Source organism: Sardina pilchardus, chromosome 9 (assembly GCF_963854185.1).
Source record: "Sardina pilchardus chromosome 9, fSarPil1.1, whole genome shotgun sequence".
NCBI lineage: Eukaryota > Metazoa > Chordata > Actinopteri > Clupeiformes > Clupeidae > Sardina > Sardina pilchardus.
This window is the reverse complement of record NC_085002.1, coordinates 17,729,038-17,751,026: the sequence shown is the minus strand read 5'-3', so window position 1 is coordinate 17,751,026 and position 21,989 is coordinate 17,729,038. Positions and strand designations below refer to the sequence as shown.

At 46.5% G+C, this 21,989-nt stretch overlaps 1 protein-coding gene across 1 annotated transcript in view; it reads right to left on the bottom strand.

Annotated features, from left to right (window-relative positions):
- igsf21a (immunoglobin superfamily, member 21a) overlaps positions 1–21,989 on the bottom strand; it is a 198,198-nt gene that overhangs the window by 100,861 nt on the left and 75,348 nt on the right. Inside the window, exon 2 of the mRNA XM_062544972.1 lies at positions 21,281–21,393. Coding sequence (XP_062400956.1) covers positions 21,281–21,393 — 113 coding nt within the window. The remainder of the gene's footprint in view (positions 1–21,280; positions 21,394–21,989) is intronic.

Genomic DNA, 21,989 nt, shown 5'->3' with positions numbered 1-21,989 from the left:
CTTTTTCACACGCTGTTCGGATATACAAGATATCAAGCAGGCTAAATATATGGATCTGTAAGGAAGTCCAAATCTTCACTTATGTGTTGAAAGTGTTGTCACCTAGAGACTAGTAATCACATGATGACTTTCAAGAGTAATGTAGCGTGTCAGTGGCATTAGTGTAAAGTATAGGTTATGTAGTCTCTAGAAAATATGTGTTGCAATTATACTGCAATTTTCTGGAGTAAACATATCATTTGGACTAGAACTGCAAACTTAAAAGTAGACATCTCCATCTTAGACATATAATGGAGTGGTCAATTACAAACTGGAGACATTAACCAGCAGCAGATTTCATTCTCTGTGAAACTGGAGCTCATGAGATGAGGGGCCTATGGCAGAGTGGGCACAATAACACCAGTGAAAATGATGGAAAAGTGGAGTAATTTGGGCTTCTCTTATTTAGAGGAGATCCACCTCAGCCCCACCAAGATGGCACGGCGCTCTTTAGCTCACAATGGAGCATAATTGGGAGTGGGTGGTCCAATCATTCTTCTTTCTTCGGAGGACAGCGAATCCTACCGCCAATACATGAATTGTCAGTGTGACTCATGAATTACATAGCGGGGTGAAACTCAGCAAAAAAGAAAAATAATAACAAGAGGTCAAGTGGAACACATTCTATGCAAACGGTCAAGGCCTGGTGACTCTGGCACAACAGCTTTGCATTGCCACAGTAAAGCTGTGGATTAACACTTCACTACCAATCCCACTCATTTTGCGAAGGGATGACATTACAAAAGCAGCGTTTAATAAGATGTGAAGGCTCCATTACAACATGACTGCATATTACATGTGTTCATGCCCTGAGTCCATATGATCAAGGTGTGACAACAACCTCCATTATTCTTTAGATTAAACAGCAAATTGTTCTTTCAAAATACATTTCCTCTTCAACTAAGAGTGTATGCAATGTTCTGGGGCAAACAGTGCACAGAGAAGTATTTTTCATTTTTTTTACAACGTTGTATGATGCAAATGTTACATGTTTAACCTCCAGTGCTGTTGAAATCTGTTCTCCACAAAGATATTGGGTGATGTTTGGAACAAAGCCTTTGAGCATTCTAAATATCAAAGCCCTCTATTTACCAGTGACAACAACACGACTGGCAGGAGGCTAAGCATCCAGTTGCCTCTCGGAGAAAACACATCCCCACAGGATATTTTGGTACAGGATATTGTGCTGCATTTGGCAAATCATCAACTCCATGAGCAATTAAGGCCTCACATCAGGCAGAAACTATATTTTTAGTATTTTTCTTAATTCTTTCTTTCCTTCCATTTTTTTTGGAGGCGGGGGGGTTGGTAAGGAAAAAAAGAATAAACAAAATCAAGGCTAACAGTGAGCTTTTGTCTTAACTGGGACGTTGCAAATTGTCTTTATTTATTTACTTCGTAGGTAATCGTCAGCCGGCCACTTGGTTTCACCTGCATTTCTTGGCACCCTCTTCCTGTCTGAGCTACTAGCAGCTCCTTACGATCGCACAGCGGAGACCCAGTGAATCAGCACTTCTAATTAAGCAGATTCTCTATTGCATCATCCTTTCTTCATCTCCAGCATTTTTTGATGATCACAGTCCACAGTTGGTTGGCGTTACAAAAAAAAAACAATCAGGAGGGAAAAGACAAGTAAACATGTCAGCATGTTTCTCCTCAGTTCCTGGGCTATCATCTCGTGTCTAAATGATGTAAGATTTCATGAGAATGCTATTTTCCACATCACAAACATCACAAACAAACATGAAAAAATAAAAGGACAGAAACACAACCCCCCCCCCCCCCCCCCCAAAAAAAAAAAAACACTTCACATTTCTGTATCTAACATGAGAAAAACTGCAGATACGATAGACTATAAAAACAGATACTATAGACTGTAATTTCTTGGGAGGAATGGGCAGGCAGTCATCTCCATTTAAGTGCAGCATTTGCATTAGGCAGAGGGGGGACTTTGGACAGTATGGCTATATGATCCTGCCGAGTCAGGCCTTCAAATCTTCACACCGCCACTCAAGCCAATGGCTGTCATCGGCTAGCCTGCAGCATCGCCTCCAGGGCCCGGAGCTTCCCCCTGCAGTCGGTCAGCAGCAGCAGCAGCAGTAACAGTAGCAGTAGGAGTAGGAGTAGCAGAGCAGTCACAGCAGCAGTAGCAATGGCGACTCTGCAGCACCTCTCTGCTCGCTACATACAAAATGGGCTCGCTCGCTCACGACCCAAATGATAACGGCCCAACCCTCCCTTCCTCTTCCTTAAAAAACAACAACAACACAGGACATGAAATGAGTCATGCCCAGAGGATTGAACGATACTTTATTTACTGCCGTGCCACTGTGATGTGGACGAATGGTTGACTGCGGGTGATTGCTTTTTGACATTTTACAAATGCGGCCGTCAGCGATGAAAGGCTGAAGTGCATTACGGCTCGCAGGCGGCTAACGCAGTGCCCTACGCAACGGCCCCCGCTCCGTATCTATACTGTATCTCCCGACATCTCCGCCTCAGCCATTGGCTGTGGCCACTCCTTCCGGCTGCTGTCACCGCAGCCAAGATAATCTCCGCTCATCAGCTGAGTTTCCCTGCTCTTGCTCGGCCTCTCCACACCAGAGCCTCCGTCTGACGCCTGACGCACGCTCACCATAATGGATTAGGAGATCTCTCCACATAATGCCCTGCTGGTGATGATGCAGCTGCGGGGGAAGTCTGGGGGCAAGGTACAAAAGGTTAGACCGCTAACAGATGGCCACTCCTCAGTAACCCATGCGAAAGAACACATCAGCCCACAGCAAGAGCTGGCTGGTGTGCCTAAATAAGGACAAAAATTCTCTCTCTCTTGTTCTCTCTCTCTCTCTCTCTCTCTCTCTCTGTCTCTCTGTCTCTCTCTCTCTCTCTCTCTCTCTCTCTCTCTCTCACACACTCTCTCTTATCCAACATGGTCTAAGCTGGTCCAGCATGCTTCCCCAGGAAGACAAAACAAAACCACAACAAAACAAAAAAGCTCAGAGGCAGCACTTGCAGTTGTCACCCAACTCTTGGCGGGGGAAAAATATAGAAGTGGCTAGCAGGCTGTCAATATCTCGCCGGCATGGTAATGGGAACACTAACATAACACTTTGTCTCAGCAGCTGATCGATTGGAAATGAGCTAACATAAGCAACATCGGCAGGGGGGCCAGTGAGCCTCACAGGCCTAAATCAGACAGACGTCTTCAATGGGGCCGGGAGAGGCTAATCTACCCCATTAAATCAGGCCAGAGACGGAGGGGATGCCACTGCTCAGCCCATTCTCCTCTAGAATTACTCAGGGAGCCACCACAAACATTTCACTCTGGCTTTGCTCTGCAGGAAATCAGTCATATTTTTAGGCATAGGCAAATCTATATATGGGAGTTATACGGGGATGGTTGGTTACAGCTATAACAGGCAAGTCACTGTAATGAAGTTACGCTGTTGTTTTTGGAGACTGGGGATATTTTTTATTATTATTTTATTATTAGAAATGTCAGAATATTTGCAAAAGCTTAGTGTCACTAATGTGTCAGGATAATTCACAATAAAAAGCGATTTCAAAACAACTACCTCACTGTCGGCATTCAATCTTGGATGTTAAGACCAGCATCTCTTTGTTCTATCCAGATGGGCGACAAATTGACAAGCAATTAGCTTACTTGTCACTGCCTTTGAGTTCTCCACTGCAGATGTGTTGCAACCCACGGAAGGTAATTGCATAGCCTCACTATCTAACACCTTACCTGATTACTGATGTTGGTTTAAATCCAACAACAAGTCTGTTTGACCCTTTCGATATTGCTTGGATCCTTACTTCTCGATGCCTATCTCAAGCCATTTGTCAAAGTGAAATGCAGGGATAATACAAATGCTCCACTATCAGAGAAAATGAAAGAGGAAAAAAAAGAAAAAGGTTTCCATTTGACCTATAGATATGTACTCTAATTGTCCTGATATTTTTCAGCGTTTTTCTGTGCCCACATCCACCCCACAGGAAAGAATACTGTCAGCCAACTGGTGACTCATGACAAGGAAAGAGGATGGTTTAGCCAGATGTCATCCCACTGGAGAAGATCTTGTGAGGATCTGGCTCTGACCCAAGGTCAGTTGCCGTCCGGCCAGAGAACAGAACAGGAAGCGGGCTGCCAGAGTACACCTAATCTGAGCCGGTCAGGCACTTGATTCTGAAAAATCCCAGAGATTTGTGGAGATTTGAGGTTAAATCAAGTGATGGAGTCAATGCCACTGAATCGAGCGCCTTCATCTGCCTGGCTCAGGTGGAACCGCAAATGAAAATGTCAGAGAGAAAGAAAAGAAAGAAAGAAAGAAAGAAAGAAAGAAAGAAAGAAAGAAAGAAAGAACAAAAAAAGAAAGGGCGAAAAGAAGGTACACTGGCAGGTCCTGAGAGAGGGGCTTATTCTCAGACAAAGTGGGCAATAAAAATAGGACAATATGTCTGAGTAGCGAGCAGTGTCTCATTCTGCCATTCTCACACATGCTTTGGTGCACTCTCTGAGTCATTTTCACTTATCCTTCTCCGTCATTGTGGGCAAAAGCAGTCTATATCTAAATCTAACGCCTGGGGTTTATTCAAAAATGAAGCTATTGTGCTTGAAATTTGGGTGCAGAAAAAGCATGTCTGGCAAGGTGCTAGCAATTCACAATTCAAGAAACCCAACCCTTTGCTAGTTGTTTTAAGAGAGAGAAAAAAACTTTTCACAACATAAACTGACTCACAAAAAACAAGCAATGGAACCATGATCATTTTTCACTACAATGGAGCCAAACAAGACATGGAAATATAGTGCACAAAACTGATATATCTCTGTGGACTTACTGGCTTTGATTGCTCTACTGTGCGTCTGTTCATATTTGTAGATATTTCTGTCTGTTTGTAAAGACTGTCATAGGCATTACTGGGTGTTTGAAGAGGGAATACTGATAAAGGAATTTGCAAATACGCATGACAAAAAGACAGACGAAATTCAATTTAGAAAAGTATCCTCAGTGTTGCTTTGATCATAGTTTCTGCATACAATGAAACAGAGCTGGGGGAAATTTGCAAAATGTTTCACCGAAAAGGATCATTATCTTTGCTGTAACAAGAAGTGAAAAAATCTGTGCACCTGAGAAGAATTTAAAACTTATTCAAAGTTACATTTTGAAGGAATAGAAGAGAAAGAAAAAGAACCGTTGGGGGGAGTGGGGGGCTGGGATAGTGGTTAGTGGGTGATTGGTGTGAATAAATGAAACTGTTCGGAAACTGCTTTTGGGAGGATAACGTGATGGGATTATTTCGAGACTGGCCACAGGAGACATGCAGATTGGAGAAGGGCAAGGCAAGGTTGGCTCCAGATTAGAGGCAAGGCAAGAGAATCATGGAGAAAAGGCCGCCTCTCTCCACAGCAGCAGAAGAAGGGGAAGAGAAGATAGGAGGAGGAGGAGGAGGAGGAAGGAGAAGAAGAAGGAGGAAGAAGAAGCAGCAGATAGGGGCTTTGGAGTGGTTGGGGAGAGGGGAGGATGATGAGGCTGTCACCCTCTTTGGCTGGAGATAAGACGAGGAGAAGAGAAGAGAAGAGAGAGAGAGAGAGAGACAGAGAGAGAGAGAGAGAGAGAGAGAGAGTGACTGTCAGCACTGATCAGCACTTCCATAAAAAAAAACCCCGCCACTCTTTTGTGTGTGTGGAGCAAAAAAAAAAGAGCTAAACCCGTCGCACATATTCACCACTTAACTCCTAGCTTTCACAACTTCCTTAGCCCAGTTATAGGCCCTCTTTGGGGAAAGATGCCGAGGAGAGAGGGAGGGATTAAAAAATGCATGCTGTGGTGGAGAGAGAGGGAAAACAATCTGTCCAGATTCGCTTGATTGGGCCCCGTGCCCTCCTCTAGGTACTTTATTGTCGCTTGGGCCCCATTGGCTCTCGGAGACATTTCTCCAAGACTCCTCGATGTCAGCGTGAAAGTGCTCCCTCCGCAGCAGTGGGGGAAGACTAACACCGGGGCAGAGTGATGGGTTGAATTAATATCCTTTAGCTCCGTGGGGAGCGTACTGCCCTCTCTTCCCCCGATGCCTTTCCGTTCCGCGGACTCAGAGGTCAGCCACTCAGTTTTTTATTTTATTTTATTTTATTTTATTTTTTTTGTCCCCCCACTCTTTTCACACGAACAAAAATCTATTATAAAACCTATCTCTTTTCACACAGAGTGCTATACCCACCGGAGGGGAGAGGGACTTTGCTTTAATTGTTTCTCCTAAAGCCATGATGCTGACCCAGTTATCTGCACTTCAGGACGCGGCTAACCAGGGCCTGTGGAGCTGCAGAAAAGGAGCACTTATTGATCCCACTGAGGACTTTGGTGGAGTGTGTGTGTGTGTGGGTGGGTGGGTGTGGGTTGGGGTGGGGGGTGTGGGGTGGGGGGGGGGGGGGGGGGGGGCTGGGGGAGGTTGAGGTTTGAAACCTGACGGGGCAATAATATTATACGGTTCATTTCACCGATAATGAGGTTGCTATAGCAATGGAGCTCCCTGCTGACAGAGAACTTTCAAGCTACCACCGTTTCATATCAAACAGATTCTGATTCATATACAGATTCTGATAAATGACAAGCGCTTTAATGAAAAGACTTGAAAATAATTTTTGGATTTCTTTTTGAGTTTCAGATGTTTCCCTGTCATATAATTTGGATAAAGCAGGTTATAAAAGCATTATGTGAAATGGGCTGTTCAGTGTTCCACGCCTCCATTGTATGCAGACTGAACAATATTTCTTCCACTATTTAATCGCCGCAAGAGGCCTCCAAGTCTTTTAGCTACAGAGTATTATACTGCTTAAACAACTTGTTGTTCCCCGTTGCTAAGTCTTTGGAAATGTGATTCTGGACGCAGCGTGAGTCTTCAGAAATCCTTCTCTAAAATAAGGCTCTCAGAATTGTCCCCTCCCCAAGCCCCCGCAAATCTTTCCAGATGAAGGGCAAATTGACACTTCCAGAGGGCACTTCTGTCATGAAAAAAATAACGAGTTTGAGCCGTACACACGTGGCATTCAACAATTGCAAATTATAATCACTTGTCATTGGCGTACAAAAAAAAAAGAAAAAAAGAAAATTGTGTATTTGTGCCCTTGAATCTGCTCAACACAGGTATTGACAAAAAAAAGTGGTGTTTCGTTGCTGGTGCTTTTGTTTGTTTGTTTGTTTTCCTCAAACAAACACACTGTCAGATAACACTGTGATCTTTTTTCTGGTCATGGAGGGAGGTTGAGTCCCCATCACCCCAGGGCTACAGCCACAATGGCTGGGCATAGCTGAGAATAACTGTCCTTAACTGAATACCACAGGCACTTCCTCTCTCCATAGGTTGTACTCCAATCTCTTGACCTCGGAGGCATCCTGGAAATTCGACAAACGGCGACAAACCGTTTAAAGAACTCAAGTGCTCGAGGAGCGGGAGAGTGGAAATATTTGTACAATATAGCCACCCCCCCCTGACGGCTCGTTTCTGCCCTCTGTGAGGAACAAAATGATCCATCCCAGGAGAAATGCAATCTACCAAAAAAAGGCGCGCTACATCCAAAGGAGCTGGCAAGGCATCTTTTTCTGTGGGTTGAGTTAGTTCTATTTTTCTCTGCAAATGCCTTAGTTGGGTCTCCTGCACTTATCTCAAGCTAGAATTCCCTGGCTGTTTCTCTCTCTCTCTCTGTCTCTCTCTCTCTCTCTTCCTCCCTTGCTCTTCCCAGAAGGAACCCACTTTGTTGTATTTATGCAGGGGCTACAACTAAGTCGCCGCTGGCATGGAAATCTCATTCCCCCTTCTAATGCAAATGTCACAGTGAGCCTCTGATCCAGTCCTAATCGCTAAGTAATCACTTTCATGTTTGATCATTCGGTGATAGCAAAATGGATTTAGAAAATCTGCAGAGGGACTACTTTGGGGACTGCCAGTTGTCCTGAAGTTAAGAGAGCTTTTTTGGTACACTGTGGGGGAGAGAGAGAACCATGCAGGCTGGGTCTTACATGAGAAACCTACAAATAATAATAATAAAAAAGCCTCTAGGTCAGTTGAGAGGATATTCTCTGATGTATGTGTGTGTGCACAGTCTTACGTACTGCACTGGGGGAACTGCATCAGTGGGGGAACATTCTGGGCTGTCTGAACGACAGTGAGATGTTTTTGGAACGACAGTCAGTTTTTCTTTTTTTTTAAGTAGTCATGAAGTAAAATCAGATATTGTGATTTAAAAATTTGTCAAACATCTGCACATCTAATACTCTTAATTAGAAAAATAGATATGACAATTCAACATCAACATCAACTGAACTGGAAAACATTATTCAGATCTGACTGCTTTTGAACAATGGAAGTATGTTATTCGAAGTCCATCTTTTGGTCTAACCTTCTCTGAGCAACTGGGGGACTCATTTGTTATATGCCAGCATGCATGAGTTTTCCGGTCTTCTGAAATGACAGTGCATTGTCTGTCCTGCTGATGTCCTTAAAAGTAAAGGTGAAAGAGCAGTGATCCCTGCCCATTTATCTTCACTTCACCTTTACAGCATTGCACATACACACACACACACACACAACTATAAATGCACACACACACACACACACACACCTACACACACACACACACACACACACACACATACACCTACACACACACACACACACACACACACACACACACACACACACACACACACACACACACACACACACACACACACACACAGAGTGTGTGATGGCGCCAGGCTGTTCGGCGATTCGTCTTCCTCGAGCGCTCTGTTTGTTGACGTTTGTTGCAGCCGTGATTCTATCCATCTTTCCGGATGTATCTACTCTACTCTGCTACGACCGCCAAGCCCTGCTTTTCATCCGCGACCTATGTCTCCGTGAGGCTCGGGCAGCTAACGTTAGATCCAAACCTGGAGATTGGACCAAACCACCCCCTCCCGTCCTGTCAGGTATCCCAGCTTACCTGCGCCGCACGCCGGCTGGCCCTCCTCGCAAGAAGCGCTCCAGGAGACGTGGAAGGAGAGGAGGTCTGCTTGTGAAACTCAAGATCCAACCATCTTCAAATAAAGCTGCTGCTTGGCGTCAAGTGCGATGGCTCCAAGCCGTCTCGCCTGCTACTCCTGCTGAAGGCTTCCTCGACCGTGATGCTGCTGAGCCGCCTCGTCCACTGTTGTCTCTAACCCCGCAAGCCGTTCCGACAGCGTTGACTGGACCGCTTCGTACTCAAGCCCGTTGGCGCTCCCTGCGTAGATGCAGCCGTGGTGCTGATCACTCTAACCTACGCCGGTTGAAGCGCTGTGGACCATCGGCTAGCGGTGAGCAAAACCTCCAGATGGCCTTATTGAACGTGCGGTCCCTGGCGAACAAAACTTTTGCGCTTAGTGACTTCTTTATCTCTCGGGAGCTTGACTTTATGTTCCTGTGTGAGACGTGGGTCTCTACCGGCGACAACACGCCGTTCTCTGAACTCTGTCCACCGGACTGTAACTTTTTCAATTCCCCGCGAGTGACTAGGAGAGGCGGAGGTGTCGCCACTGTTTACAAGTCGCGTTTTCAATGTCGGCAGATTCCACACCCTGGCTTTCAAAGCTTTGAACTGCAACTGTTTGAAATAATTCTGTCCGTCCCCATTTTGTGTGCAGTAGTGTATCGCCCTCCTAAATTCAACAAAGACTTCATCCACGATTTTTCTGAGTTTTTGTCTGAGTTTATGGTGAAATATGATCACATTACAATTTGTGGCGATTTTAATGTCCATGTTTGCTGTGAGTCGCAACCTCTATCCCGGGACTTTCTGAACCTCATCGACTCTTTCAGTCTCAAGCAAGCTGTCACTGGCCCAACACATGAAAAGGGTCACACTCTTGATCTTGTGTTATGCTATGGTGTTTCTGTTTCTGAAATTGAAATATGTGCCATTTCATTTTCTGATCATTCTCCTATTCTGTTCACTCTGTCAGCCCCATACTCAGGTAGCTCCCCTAGTGCCTCCAAACGGGTCTCGCGCATGCTAAACTCCTCGACTGCTGGGCAATTTTCAGCTGCTTTTAACAACTCCCCCCTGTGTAGGCCATCACCGGGCTTTAGCGCTGATTTCACTGCTGATGAGCTTCTCTCTATGTTCTCATCAGCCTGCTCTGGCATTCTGGATTCCATTGCCCCTCTCAAGCCCAAACGCACTAAAGCACAGTCAACTCCATGGCTTAGTGATGCAACGCGTGACCTCAGACGCGCCTGTAGACGAGCTGAGCGCAAATGGCAAAAGGACCGACTCCATGTGTCCCTCCAAATCCTCCGATGTTGTTTGGCGAACTACCACCGGGCCGTTAAAGCCGCCAAATCACAATACATCTCCACCCTGGTCTCCAGCAACAGTCACAAACCCCAGGTTCTTTTCAATACACTAAATTCTCTCATTAATCCCCGAAATGTCTCCCCTGTTGTGCCCTCACCTGCCCTCTGTGAAAGCTTTCAAAAGTTCTTCATAGACAAGATTGCAGCACTGAGGCCTTCTGGTACCTCCACCACCCCGCTCCCTGCCCCTCCCCCCCTCCTCCAGCCAGCTGCCCTCAAGCAGTTTGAGCCCATTTCTCTGTCCTCCCTATCTGCTGCAATCAGACATCTGAAGCCCTCCAACTGCCCTTCTGACTGTCTACCCTCCCGCCTATTCAAAGATGCTACTGTCTTTGACTCAGTTGCCCCCTTCCTCCTCCTGCTGGTCAACAGCATCCTGTCCTCTGGCTGTGTCCCAGGTGCCTTCAAGCATGCTGTGGTGCAGCCATTACTAAAGAAACCAAACCTGGACCCTTCTACTCTCTCAAACTTCAGGCCAATCTCCAAACTACCCTTCCTGTCTAAAGTCCTTGAGCGAGAAGTTTATGTCCAGCTGCAATCATTTCTTACCAACAACAACATCTTTGAGAAATTCCAGTCCGGCTTCAGAACAGCCCATAGCACAGAGACTGCTCTCCTGAGAGTGCTAAATGACCTGCTCCTAGCCGCTGACTCAGGTAGCCCTGTGATCCTGGTGCTGCTAGACCTGACAGCAGCCTTTGACACCGTGGATCACGGGATCCTGCTGTCTCGGCTTGAACATCGTGTAGGCATCAAAGACACAGCCCTGAATTTCTTTCAGTCCTATCTGGCTGACAGGAGCTTCTCTGTTCAGCTCGGAGATTGCATCTCTTCTGTTGCCCCCCTCACCTGTGGGGTCCCTCAAGGCTCTATACTAGGTCCCATCTTATTTCTTCTATACATCTTACCCTTAGGGGAAATCCTGGCAAGACACAACATCTCTTACCATTGCTTTGCCGATGACGTCCAGCTGTATCTCCCCCTAAAGGCCAATGGGCAGGCTGCGCTCCATTCACTGCTTGACTGTCTGGCTGACATCAAGGCATGGATGGGTGCAAACTTCCTCAACTTAAATGAGAACAAGACAGAGATAATTGTCTTTGGCAAAACCTCTCCGGCATTTTCCACCGATGCCCTGGGCCCTCTCGCCTCCAACATCAGGCCCTCTGTCAGAAATCTGGGGGTGATCTTTGACAGTGCCTTCAAGTTCGAGCAGCAGGTCAGTGCAGTGGTTAGGAAAAGCTTTTTCCACCTACGAACCCTAGCCAAGACCAAAGCCTACCTGCCCCGCAGTGCTCTGGAGAGAGTTATCCATGCATTCATCACTTCACACCTGGACTACTGCAATGCTCTTTACACCGGCATTGACCAATCTCAACTCCGCCGCCTACAGTTAGTGCAGAACTCAGCTGCTCGACTACTCACCTGTACAAAAAAGCGAGAACATATCACCCCGGTCCTTGCATCACTCCACTGGCTACCCATCCGCTACCGCATAGACTTCAAACTCCTACTGACTGTATTCAAATCCCTCCATGGTCTGGCCCCCACTTACCTGTCTGATCTCCTCCATCACCACATCCCCTCCAGAGCACTACGGTCAGCTGACCAGCTGCTACTGGAAGTGCCCAGGACCAGGTTAAAGACAAAGGGGCCTTTGCGGTTGCAGCCCCTAGTCTCTGGAACTGCCTCCCCCTACACATCCGTGCGGCCCAGTCTGTGCACAGTTTTAAATCCCTGTTAAAAACCCATCTCTTTGCACTTTTAATTAGGGTCCCCTTCTTTTAAGCACCTGTTTACAGTGTCCCATGGTCACCTTTTGATATCTCTCCTTTTGTTTTTATTTGTTTCTTTTTTATCTTTTTAACTAAATGTGTGTCTCTTTTTACTTACTCTCTGCATATTTGCACTTTACTGTGAAGCACTTTGGTGCGGCTCAGCCGTCTGTAAATTGTGCTATACAAATAAATTTGACATTGACATTTGACATTGACACACACACACACACACACAGAGGACAAACAGCTTTCTACCTCCCTGTTTTTCATCTTTGTCTCCTTCCATCTCTGTTTCTCTCTCACTCTCTCTCTCTCTCTGACACACACACACACACACACACACACACACACACACACAAACACACACACACACACACACACACACATATACAAATTCAAACACAGGCAGACAGCAGACACACACAGACATGACTAGCACATCCACCGTCTGAACTCTAACAGATGGGTCTTCAAACGCGACTCTGCAGTCCCCACACTCTGAGTGACCTCGCGTCTGCATGCCGTGCCAGTCTCCGGGGAGCGGTCGCTCTTCACATGCCCACTCAAGCATACTGGACATCCACCTGTAGGACGAAGTTACACAACACGCCACGCACACGGACACACTATAACCCAGCGTCCTCGATCAGCGAGCGTATTCACTTTGCCCTTGGACCGAAAATGAATTTTTTATTAAACCGCTACTGATTAGAAATGAGTTCAATACTCAAGAGTTTCAGAGTGCTTGCATCCAAGTTTTTTTTTTCCCCTTCTTCTTTTTTTTTCACAGAAAGTTCAGAGGAACAGGCGGCATTCGTAATAAGAACTGTGCAGAGAAGGCCTTGAAAGAGACTAATTAGAAAATCCCAAAGGACAATTAGGATTGAGAATTTTGTACGACTAAAACATAGATAACACAATCCTACCCCAATCTCACTAATGGTGATTTAATTTTTTTTTACTGAGCCACCCAATTCAATCTTGGAACAAAGCTAAACTTTCATTGTTCTGCAGTTTGGCAATAAGCAAAACGAAATCGGCGGAGTCCCACTGAGCAATGGCCTGATTATGGTTATGGTAGGACAATACTGCGTTCGCTGCGAGATGAGTGAGAAACAAAAATGCTCAATCGAGTGTAAATATCGGTGGCTATCAAACAATTACTCGGACCATTAAATGAGGACCCACCATTAGTGCCGTGTTATTGCTCGCACAGCTCTTTTGGGTGCGTTCTGCAATAGAGGCAGATTAGCCGCTGTATACTGTCTGTGACTGCATAGGAGGTGGTAGCACTGGTGAACAGAGAAGGTGAATTATGGCCATTAGAAAATATATTTTGTCCTGTTCTAAGCGAGTAACAAGGTTCCATTTACACTGTCCTGAGTAGTTTGGAGACATTGAGCTTAAGACGCTTTAGAATCCCATAGAGTTATACTGATACATCTACAGAACAAAGCTCTGTAGATGTAATGTCCAACAATGCATACAACTACAAGAGCCACCTCACCTCACCTTCTTAAGGTGCCACAGAATGAGAATATGCCAGTACCTCAATTTTGACACATCTGTCAGATAGAACTTATACTGTATATTCTATCTATAAATTCTATATAATTCTAAGGGCACGATTTGCTTTATAACTCTAAAATACTTACAGTACATGAATCTGTACAGTATGCTCCTATCTATCTGATCTGTCAGTCAATAAACCAACCAACCAATCAATCAACAAATCAACCAGTCGACATATTTACTGGCATTCATAATATGGGATATATATTATATAAAAGGGATATTATTATTCCCATATAGCTGTCATTTTTCTGTCCTTGTACTCTCACTTTTGAAGGTGTCCACTGAATAAAGTGGTGGGTCAGCTCAGGTCAGGTCCGGGCAGCAAACGCTGCGTCAACGTGTCATCACCTCCCTTGTTCCTCATCCTCTCACGCAACGCAGGGTGTATTATCATCTCCACTTTTCTTGTGTGATTCAGGACTAGCCCCGCTTGTTTTAGCCACCATGCATAAAGCATGTGGAAGTGTGTGTGTGTGTGTGTGTGTGGGGGGGGGGGGGCGGGGGGGTGGGACACGAGCGCGACTGAGAGATTCTTCCGCGACGAGACACCGGCACAGATGGGGGCTGAGAGCGGCGGAAAGCAAGACACACAGAGAAGCCCCACAGGGGAGTGCTGTGTGTACACAGGAGCGAGCGAGCGAGCGGGAGAGCGAACGGGGAGAGCGAACGAACCAACGCCACGCTCGCCTTCTTCCGCCGGTACCTACACTCCCGTTGCCTCGGCAACTGAGCAGAGGCGGAGCTGTCAAAAAAAGAAACATAGAGAGAAGGGGAGGAAAGGAAGAGGGAGAGAGAGAGACAGAGTGAGAGAGAGAGAGAGAGAGAGAGAGAGAGAGAGAGAGAGAGAGAGAGAAAGAAGCTGAGAAAATTCTGAGGATTGTGATGCACAGCAGTGGCAGAGCCTGCCTGCATGCCTCCCTCCGCCATCCTCTCAAACCTCCCTCTATCTCTCTCTCTTCCTCCTCCTCTTCTCTCTCCCCCCATCCTCCCGCTCACTCTCTCCCTCTCTCTCTTTCCCTCTTCTATCTCTCTCTTTCCTTCTCTCTATCCACTCGGGAAAAAAAACAGGATTAGTATCCATAGGACTTCTGGGTCAAGAGCTGCTCTCCTCCCCATGCTGTGGTGACACAGCAGCCAGCCAACCGTCTGACTCACTGCTCCGAAAACACACACGCACACACACACACACACGCACACACACACACACACACACACACACACACACACACACACACACACACACTATGCAGCAGCGTTCCAAAAAACGGTCCTAACGGCTCTAATCTGGACGAACCCACACACACACACACACACACACACACACACACACACACACACACACACACACACACACACACACATACACACACACACACACACACACACACACACACACGCTTCATCCAGACCTCTCTCTCTCTCTCTCTCTCCACTGTGCTATCAGAAAGTGAGGCATTATCTTGCCAACACAACTTTATTTGCATAGTGCGATCATGTCCCTCAGTGTCAATAGCCATAATGGGATTTGTCAGGTTGTGGACAACAAGCTAAGCCTGAACAACATCCCAGATGTGTGCGTGTGTGTGTGTGTGTGTGTGTGTGTGTGTGTGTGTGTGTGTGTGTGTGTGTGTGTGTGTGTGTGTGTGTGTGTGCGTGTGTGTGTGTGTAAGCATGTGTACCGAATGCTCCTTGGTGTAGGCAGCATTTCTGGAAGAGCAATAATCGTTCTAGGTTGGCTCTGACAAAATTGCTTTGAAAAGGTTTAAGAGATTTAGGAGGCCAACAATTCATTCCCTATGACCACCGATGTGCACATAGCACTCTGTGCACAATAACCGCATTCAGTCAAGAAGAGAGTGTGTTGTGTTCAGTGTTTGTTGGTGAACAAACAGTCTAGGAAATTATGCTATGTACACCTGGCTTATGAGTCCCTGGTATGAAAACAAACAAAGCCTCTCACACTGTCGTGAAGAAAATTATGACAGACCTGTGGATGCAAATTATAGATCTTTTACTGTAAACAAAATAACAGGGGAAAAAAACACCTCTACCAAAATCATCTCTCCTCGTTATTTCGTTTATACATGTCTGCATGAGTCATTAACTTAGAATCCTTACACTCCATGGAGACTTATTAAGATACATTTATGGAAGAAAGGAAAATTGTCGTTAAAAGAGAAAATTGATTTGCCACTGAATCGCTGATGAACTGATAACTCTGTGAGAGGGAACATACCAAGGTCTTCAATCTGTCTGAAACGCTTGACTTGTCACACCAATTTAACCTTCATTTCAATATCTGAGTTCTTTCAGAAGCTTGCTGTCTTTCATCTGGCATTGCCATCAGTGAATGAGAAATCCTTCAGCTGGCAATGAACGGCAGTTTGGGACCGACTCGTCCAAGGCAAAGCTTGACAAGATCAAATGACGTGTTTTTCAATTCACCCTCGACACACAATTAGCGGAGTGGCTGATAACTCGTGACCCAGCGTCTCATGGATATTGTTCTGGTCATGAGCTTCAGTACACGTGACTTCAAGATATGTCATGTCATCAGCATTGTTCAGCAGTGTTGTCCACAGAGCAATTAATTACAATTGATTATGTAAATCAAGTTCATATTAACATACAGTATCTGAATGAAATGGGAAACAAGACACTTCTGTGTCTCAGAGAGGTCTGGTTTCTGTACGTCTGTGACGGAGATCCAACGGCACGGCACAACTATTTGAAAATAAGAGAACACAAAGAAATCTAGCGGAAAACAGAAGCCCATTCCCCCCCTCAGTCACTAGTCGAATTCAGGACTTCTCCCTTGTTCTTCTTCCACAACAGTGCCTCCTCTCACACGGCACTGTGAAAGGCACTTAGACGAGGTGAACAGGAGCACTTCCTCCTGACATTACCCCCGGACATCAAAGCACTTCCCCCCTTGTGATGAGAGCAATAATGTACCGCGGCGCTCAAGTCACATATGTTCCAAAGCCGGGTCAACGGCAAATTGGCCGCTCCCTGGGAAGAGGGAAAAGATGGGGTTGGAGGAAGGGATGAGGATGAAGGTGGAGGGGGTGGAGGGGGTGCAGGCCGGCATGGTTGGTTGAGCTCAGCTGGCTCCGACGGTGAGCAGGAGGGTGGATGTCACCTGAGAGGGCTGTCAGTGAGAGCTGGGTGGCTCCGGTAATGAGTTGTTTGGGGGGGGGGGGGGTTAACCGGTGGAGATTAAAGCCGACGCGCGCCCGCGCTCAACAGGCAGCCAGGTGGAACTCTACAACCCCCCCTCCCCCCTCCCTCCCCCCTCCCAACCTCATCCTCCCCGCCGCTGCCTCCCTCCTGCGCGCCCGCGAGCCGTCACGGCGACGCACCGGGCAGCCGCGGGGGGACGGCACCAGGGATAGCTCTTCATTAGAGTGACATAATCAGAACAAGCACAGCGTGAAGTGAACTGCCAGCCGTCGCGCTGAGGAGCGGTCTCCGGTGGGCCCTTCCTCCGTCCCCACAATGCCGCCGCCGCTGCCGCCACCAACATAATACATGATGTCTTCAAAGCGATAAGAGATTCTCTCTCTCTCTCTCTTTCTCTCTCTCTCTCTCTCTCTCTCTCTCTCTTTCTCTCTCTCTCTCTCTCTGTCGGTTATTTATAGGCCACCAGAAAGGCATTTTAACGTGGTGCATGGCAGCTTGATGGAATTACAGTACACAGCCAGGATGCCTAATCCATGGCCCAGCAAGGGAGGCCTCTGAGCACAGTGCATAGAGTAAATGCATTTATGAAGTCCTGGGAGTAATATTGTTTACACTTTGGATGATTTTATGTTTGCTTTGCCAGGCATTTGCAGACCTCCTTGATGCGCTGGATAAATGGCTCTGATAATGGAGTCTCTCTCTCCCTCTTTCTAAGTCTCTCTCTCTCGCTCTCCCTCTCTTTCTCTCTCTCTCTCTCACGCTCTTCCTACATTTTAAACATGGGCTAATATGGCCTCAAACTATTAGTCTTACTGATATAATTAACCCCAGGAAATGTTTTCAGTTGTGGTTTCAATAATGGACCCATTTTAGTGCCTGCTTGCAAAATGGGCCCATTCGGGAAAGTTATGAGAATGCAAGCATTCACCAAGTTCCAAGCAAGTCACCTCCACGTTCCATTTAAACATGCAAATAAGAAGAGGCTTTTAGCATAAATAAACAACATCCAAGTAATCAAGATTACCATATATCAACTAAGCCTTAGAGATAAGCCATGCAATATATTATATCCCAAACCGTTTCATGACCTCAACATGTACATACACAAGAGATAATTTCACAGATCTCATAACACAATAAAATGTCTGAACATAATTTCATTAACTGGCATCAAAAGCAATACAACTATTATTTGACTCTGAGAACTTTTGAGAGTCTTATTCCTCTGCTAATGCGATTCTTGCTTCAATTAGAATAAAGTTAAAATAATGGGAGCTCTCTGCTTCGTCACAGAGAGATTTTAAATGGGAAAGAAAAACAACGTGGAGAAAAGTCAAGCACCGCTTCAGCCTTCTTTGTCTCCATTTTGGGGCCAATAGCTGCTCGGTGCCTCGGGCTGGAGAGCCCTTCTGCGGCAATCTCCATCATCTTGAGTGGCTACACCGAGGCCTAAGCTGTGCTGAGGATGTGCTTAGAGAAGCAGCGGCGCCGCGCGCCCTGGTGTGCATTACCAAATCCTCAAACAGAATCTGTCAAGATAAAGGTGCGTCGGTAATGAACAACCCATGGGCTGCGATCTTTCATTCACAAAAGCCTCCGCCTCGTCCGCCTGGCCTCGATTAGATACCGCGATCCCAAAGGTGGATATCAACCCCCGGTTGCGCCGGAGCGGTCGGGGGGGAAGGGAGAAAAAGCGAGAAGTCGGCAGTTTAGTCAAATAAAAGGCAGAGATTAAAGAAAACTTTGACTGCCAAGTGTGGATAATTGATTTATAATGTATTAGCGAACTGTAAGGAGAAGAGGTCCAGGGAGAGACGGGGGGTGGTGGGGGTGGTTGGGGGCGGGGGGTGGGGGTCCTATCCTTATTACCACCTCTGGGTTTTTTGATCGGCCGCCAATACTTGATAGCCGATGGCTGTACTCTTTTGCGGGCTCGGTCTACACTAAAGGCTGTCGATAGCCAAATAGCTTTGGTAATAAGAGCCGTGAGAGCTTCCACTCATTCCAGATTCATCATTAAGGGAGAGCCAGAACAGCACTCATTGATGCTTACTGCAGAAAAAAAAATCTCTTTTAGTGGGGGTAAACTGGCTTTCAGCGTCCTATGATCATATTCAACATGTCCAATAAGCCACTTAAAATGTTTTTGTTTTGTTTGTTTGTTTGTTTGTTTGTTTGAAATCTGATTCACAGGATCATTTGAATAGACAGACACACAGACTGTGTATGAGGAATACTGGAATAAACAACCTGCCAGTGAGCTTTTTCAAACGTATTCATATGGGCTGAAAAAAAAAAAAGAAAAAAAAAAACCCTCCACTTTACGAATCCAAAGCACTTTGTCATTCCAACAGTTGCTCTGAATTCAGACACTTTGGCTGGAGTAGGGACATCGTCCACTGTGAAAGCTCTGCTTTTCAACCCCCGAAACTGAAGGCTTGTGTAATACATTCAGTGCAGACTTATTGAAATACAGTATATCAGTCGCACCTAATTTGTTAAAAGGCTTACGCGGAATGCTAATGGCACCTCGTTGCACTTCAGGAAAGCAGTGCTCAGTCAGGCGGAACAGGGCAAAGTCTGGCAATAACAAACAGTTTCTTCAGATTCCAATCCTGATTCTATGAAACTGTCGGAGTCTTCAGCATGATGTATGGTTCAGTAGCTAATATGTAAAGTGCTATTAATCTCCCTTTGTCTTGTCTCCAAAGGTCAGCATTTGCAAAGAGGGGACTGTGGAGACTCTGAATTTCATGAAGTGCAAAGGATGCAAGGTTGAATCAAAGACACACTTATTAGAGAGCAAATACAATGCCAGTTATCAGGCCCTCATTATTCCATTTCATTTATTTCAAAATTAAAACCCGTCACCGCCAGACAGTGCAGAATCTGCGCCTAGCGCGCACGCCGCGCAGTCATTTTAATATCAGCCCTTATTGGCACGAGTGTTATTGAGGTGCCGTGCCGCTAATTCAAAAGTAACTACACGTCAGCCCTCCTAGCGAGTGCTGCTTTGGCTCATGTGCCGCGTCACAGATTTAATCAAATGACTCAAAGTGGGGCTGCAGACCGGCCGCCATTACATCCCCTCCCCCAGTCCACCCCCCCCCCCCCCCTCCTTCTCTCAAAGGGACTCTTATCCATGCTAACGGAAACGCGGCGGCCGGTCCCCAGACCACAATTATCGGGCTGCCGGTGTCACGCCGGCCTCGGTGTCTCCGAGCTGCTGTCGTGGTCGCGCAATTAGACGCGGCATCTGGACAGCGGGCCAGTCCAGAAGCGGAGGCTCCGCAACGGTGAGAGCGGCACCAGCGGCACCAGCGGCAACAGCGGCGGCCCCGATAACGTGTCTGAAAGAGGAGCACTTGGACAGTGTGTATATGTGAGTGTGTGTGTATGTGTGTGTATGTGTGCGTGCATGTGCGTGTGTGTGCAGACAAAGTAATGTGGCTGGTTTGAATTGTCGGCAGCCCGCTGTACCGGGTAACGCACACACCCGCTGGGGCTCCGGCAGGCGCAAAGAGGCCAGCTGCGAGTCATTAGGGCCGCGGCTACGGCCAGTTGATTGGGACAAAAAGCTTCCAACACCGCGGTGGCCTTGCCTGCACCTGCAGTGCTGCTAAAACATACTGTAATAGCGGAGCTAAACACAGAAGGGCCATTTTAGCTTTCGCCCTCTGCCCCCGTGCCCACACAAACGGAGTGCCCGTCGATGATGGCGTGCCATCGAGGAGCGACTGAAACAGCACAGAGGAGACTTGTAATCATAAGTAGACACCACAGGTATGCCACTATGGCATGGTTCTAACAAGATCAAAACAGAATATATAGCAGACATGCTCATGTTTTGGTGGTTGAGAGAGAAAGAGAGATAGAGAGAGAGAGAGAGAGAGAGAGAGAGAGAGAGAGAGAGAGAGAGAGAGAGAGAGAGAGGTGAGCCGCACTAACACTGAGAAATGAGCATCACGCACACCAGAAGGCTCATGTTTGGTGGTTGAGAGAGAAAGAGAGATACAGAGAGAGAGAGATAGAGAGAGAGAGAGAGAGAGAGAGAGAGAGAGAGAGAGAGAGAGAGAGAGAGAGAGAGAGAGAGAGAGAGCGAGAGAGGAGCATCACGCACACCAGAAGGCGTGGAAAAGCTCTGCGCGTCTGGTCTGAGCTACCACCAAGCCACACATGCACAACGCATACTAACTGCCAGACAGGAAAAAGAGAGCGGATTAATAATGAAAGACACTGAGGAAAGAGAAAGGGAGAGAGAAATAGAGAGAGAAAGAGAAAGGGAGAGAGAAATAGAGAGAGAGAGAGAGAGATCTGTGCTGATCACTTACCCGGTACCAGACAATCTCTCGCAGCCTCCCATCAGTTTTAAAGTTGCACTTCAGCGTCACCGTCTCCCCGACAACAACAGGTGGTAGAGGTTCAATGGTTACAGTCAAATATCCTGTTGGGCAGAGCGCGACATTAATACAACATTATCTCTAACTGAAAACTAATTACACATCCGATCGATAATAGCAACATCCACGTCTTCCTATTATGTATTTCCTTTAACACAGACCTCACCGCCATCATGTAATTACAATCAATTATGGCATAAATTATTTCGGAATGGTTGCAGGAGAGTTACTGCAGTTCCACATTCAAATGTGCATTGTGCATCTTCAGAGATGAAACAGGATTTAGTGGTGAGTTAGCGGTTTATACAAACTGCTTTAATACGACTGTTTCCCTTCGCCGTCTACGCGATGTTAAAGCACAGGTGCTGTGCCCAGAGGGCAAGGTTTGACAGCACGGAGCTGTACAACTGAGACGTGAGCACATTTTTAACACACAGATCTCATCCTCTGAGCTGTTCACAGAGTGGAGGAGAAAACACGTCAAAAAAAGAAACAATCTTCTCCTGCTGCAAATATGATGCAAGTTTCACAGCTATTATATATCACCAATACAAATTTGTTGTGTTGTATAAACTCTCTTTGTCCTTTAAACTATCTGATAAACTAAGCAAACAAACAAACAAACAAAAACGATTGCGTT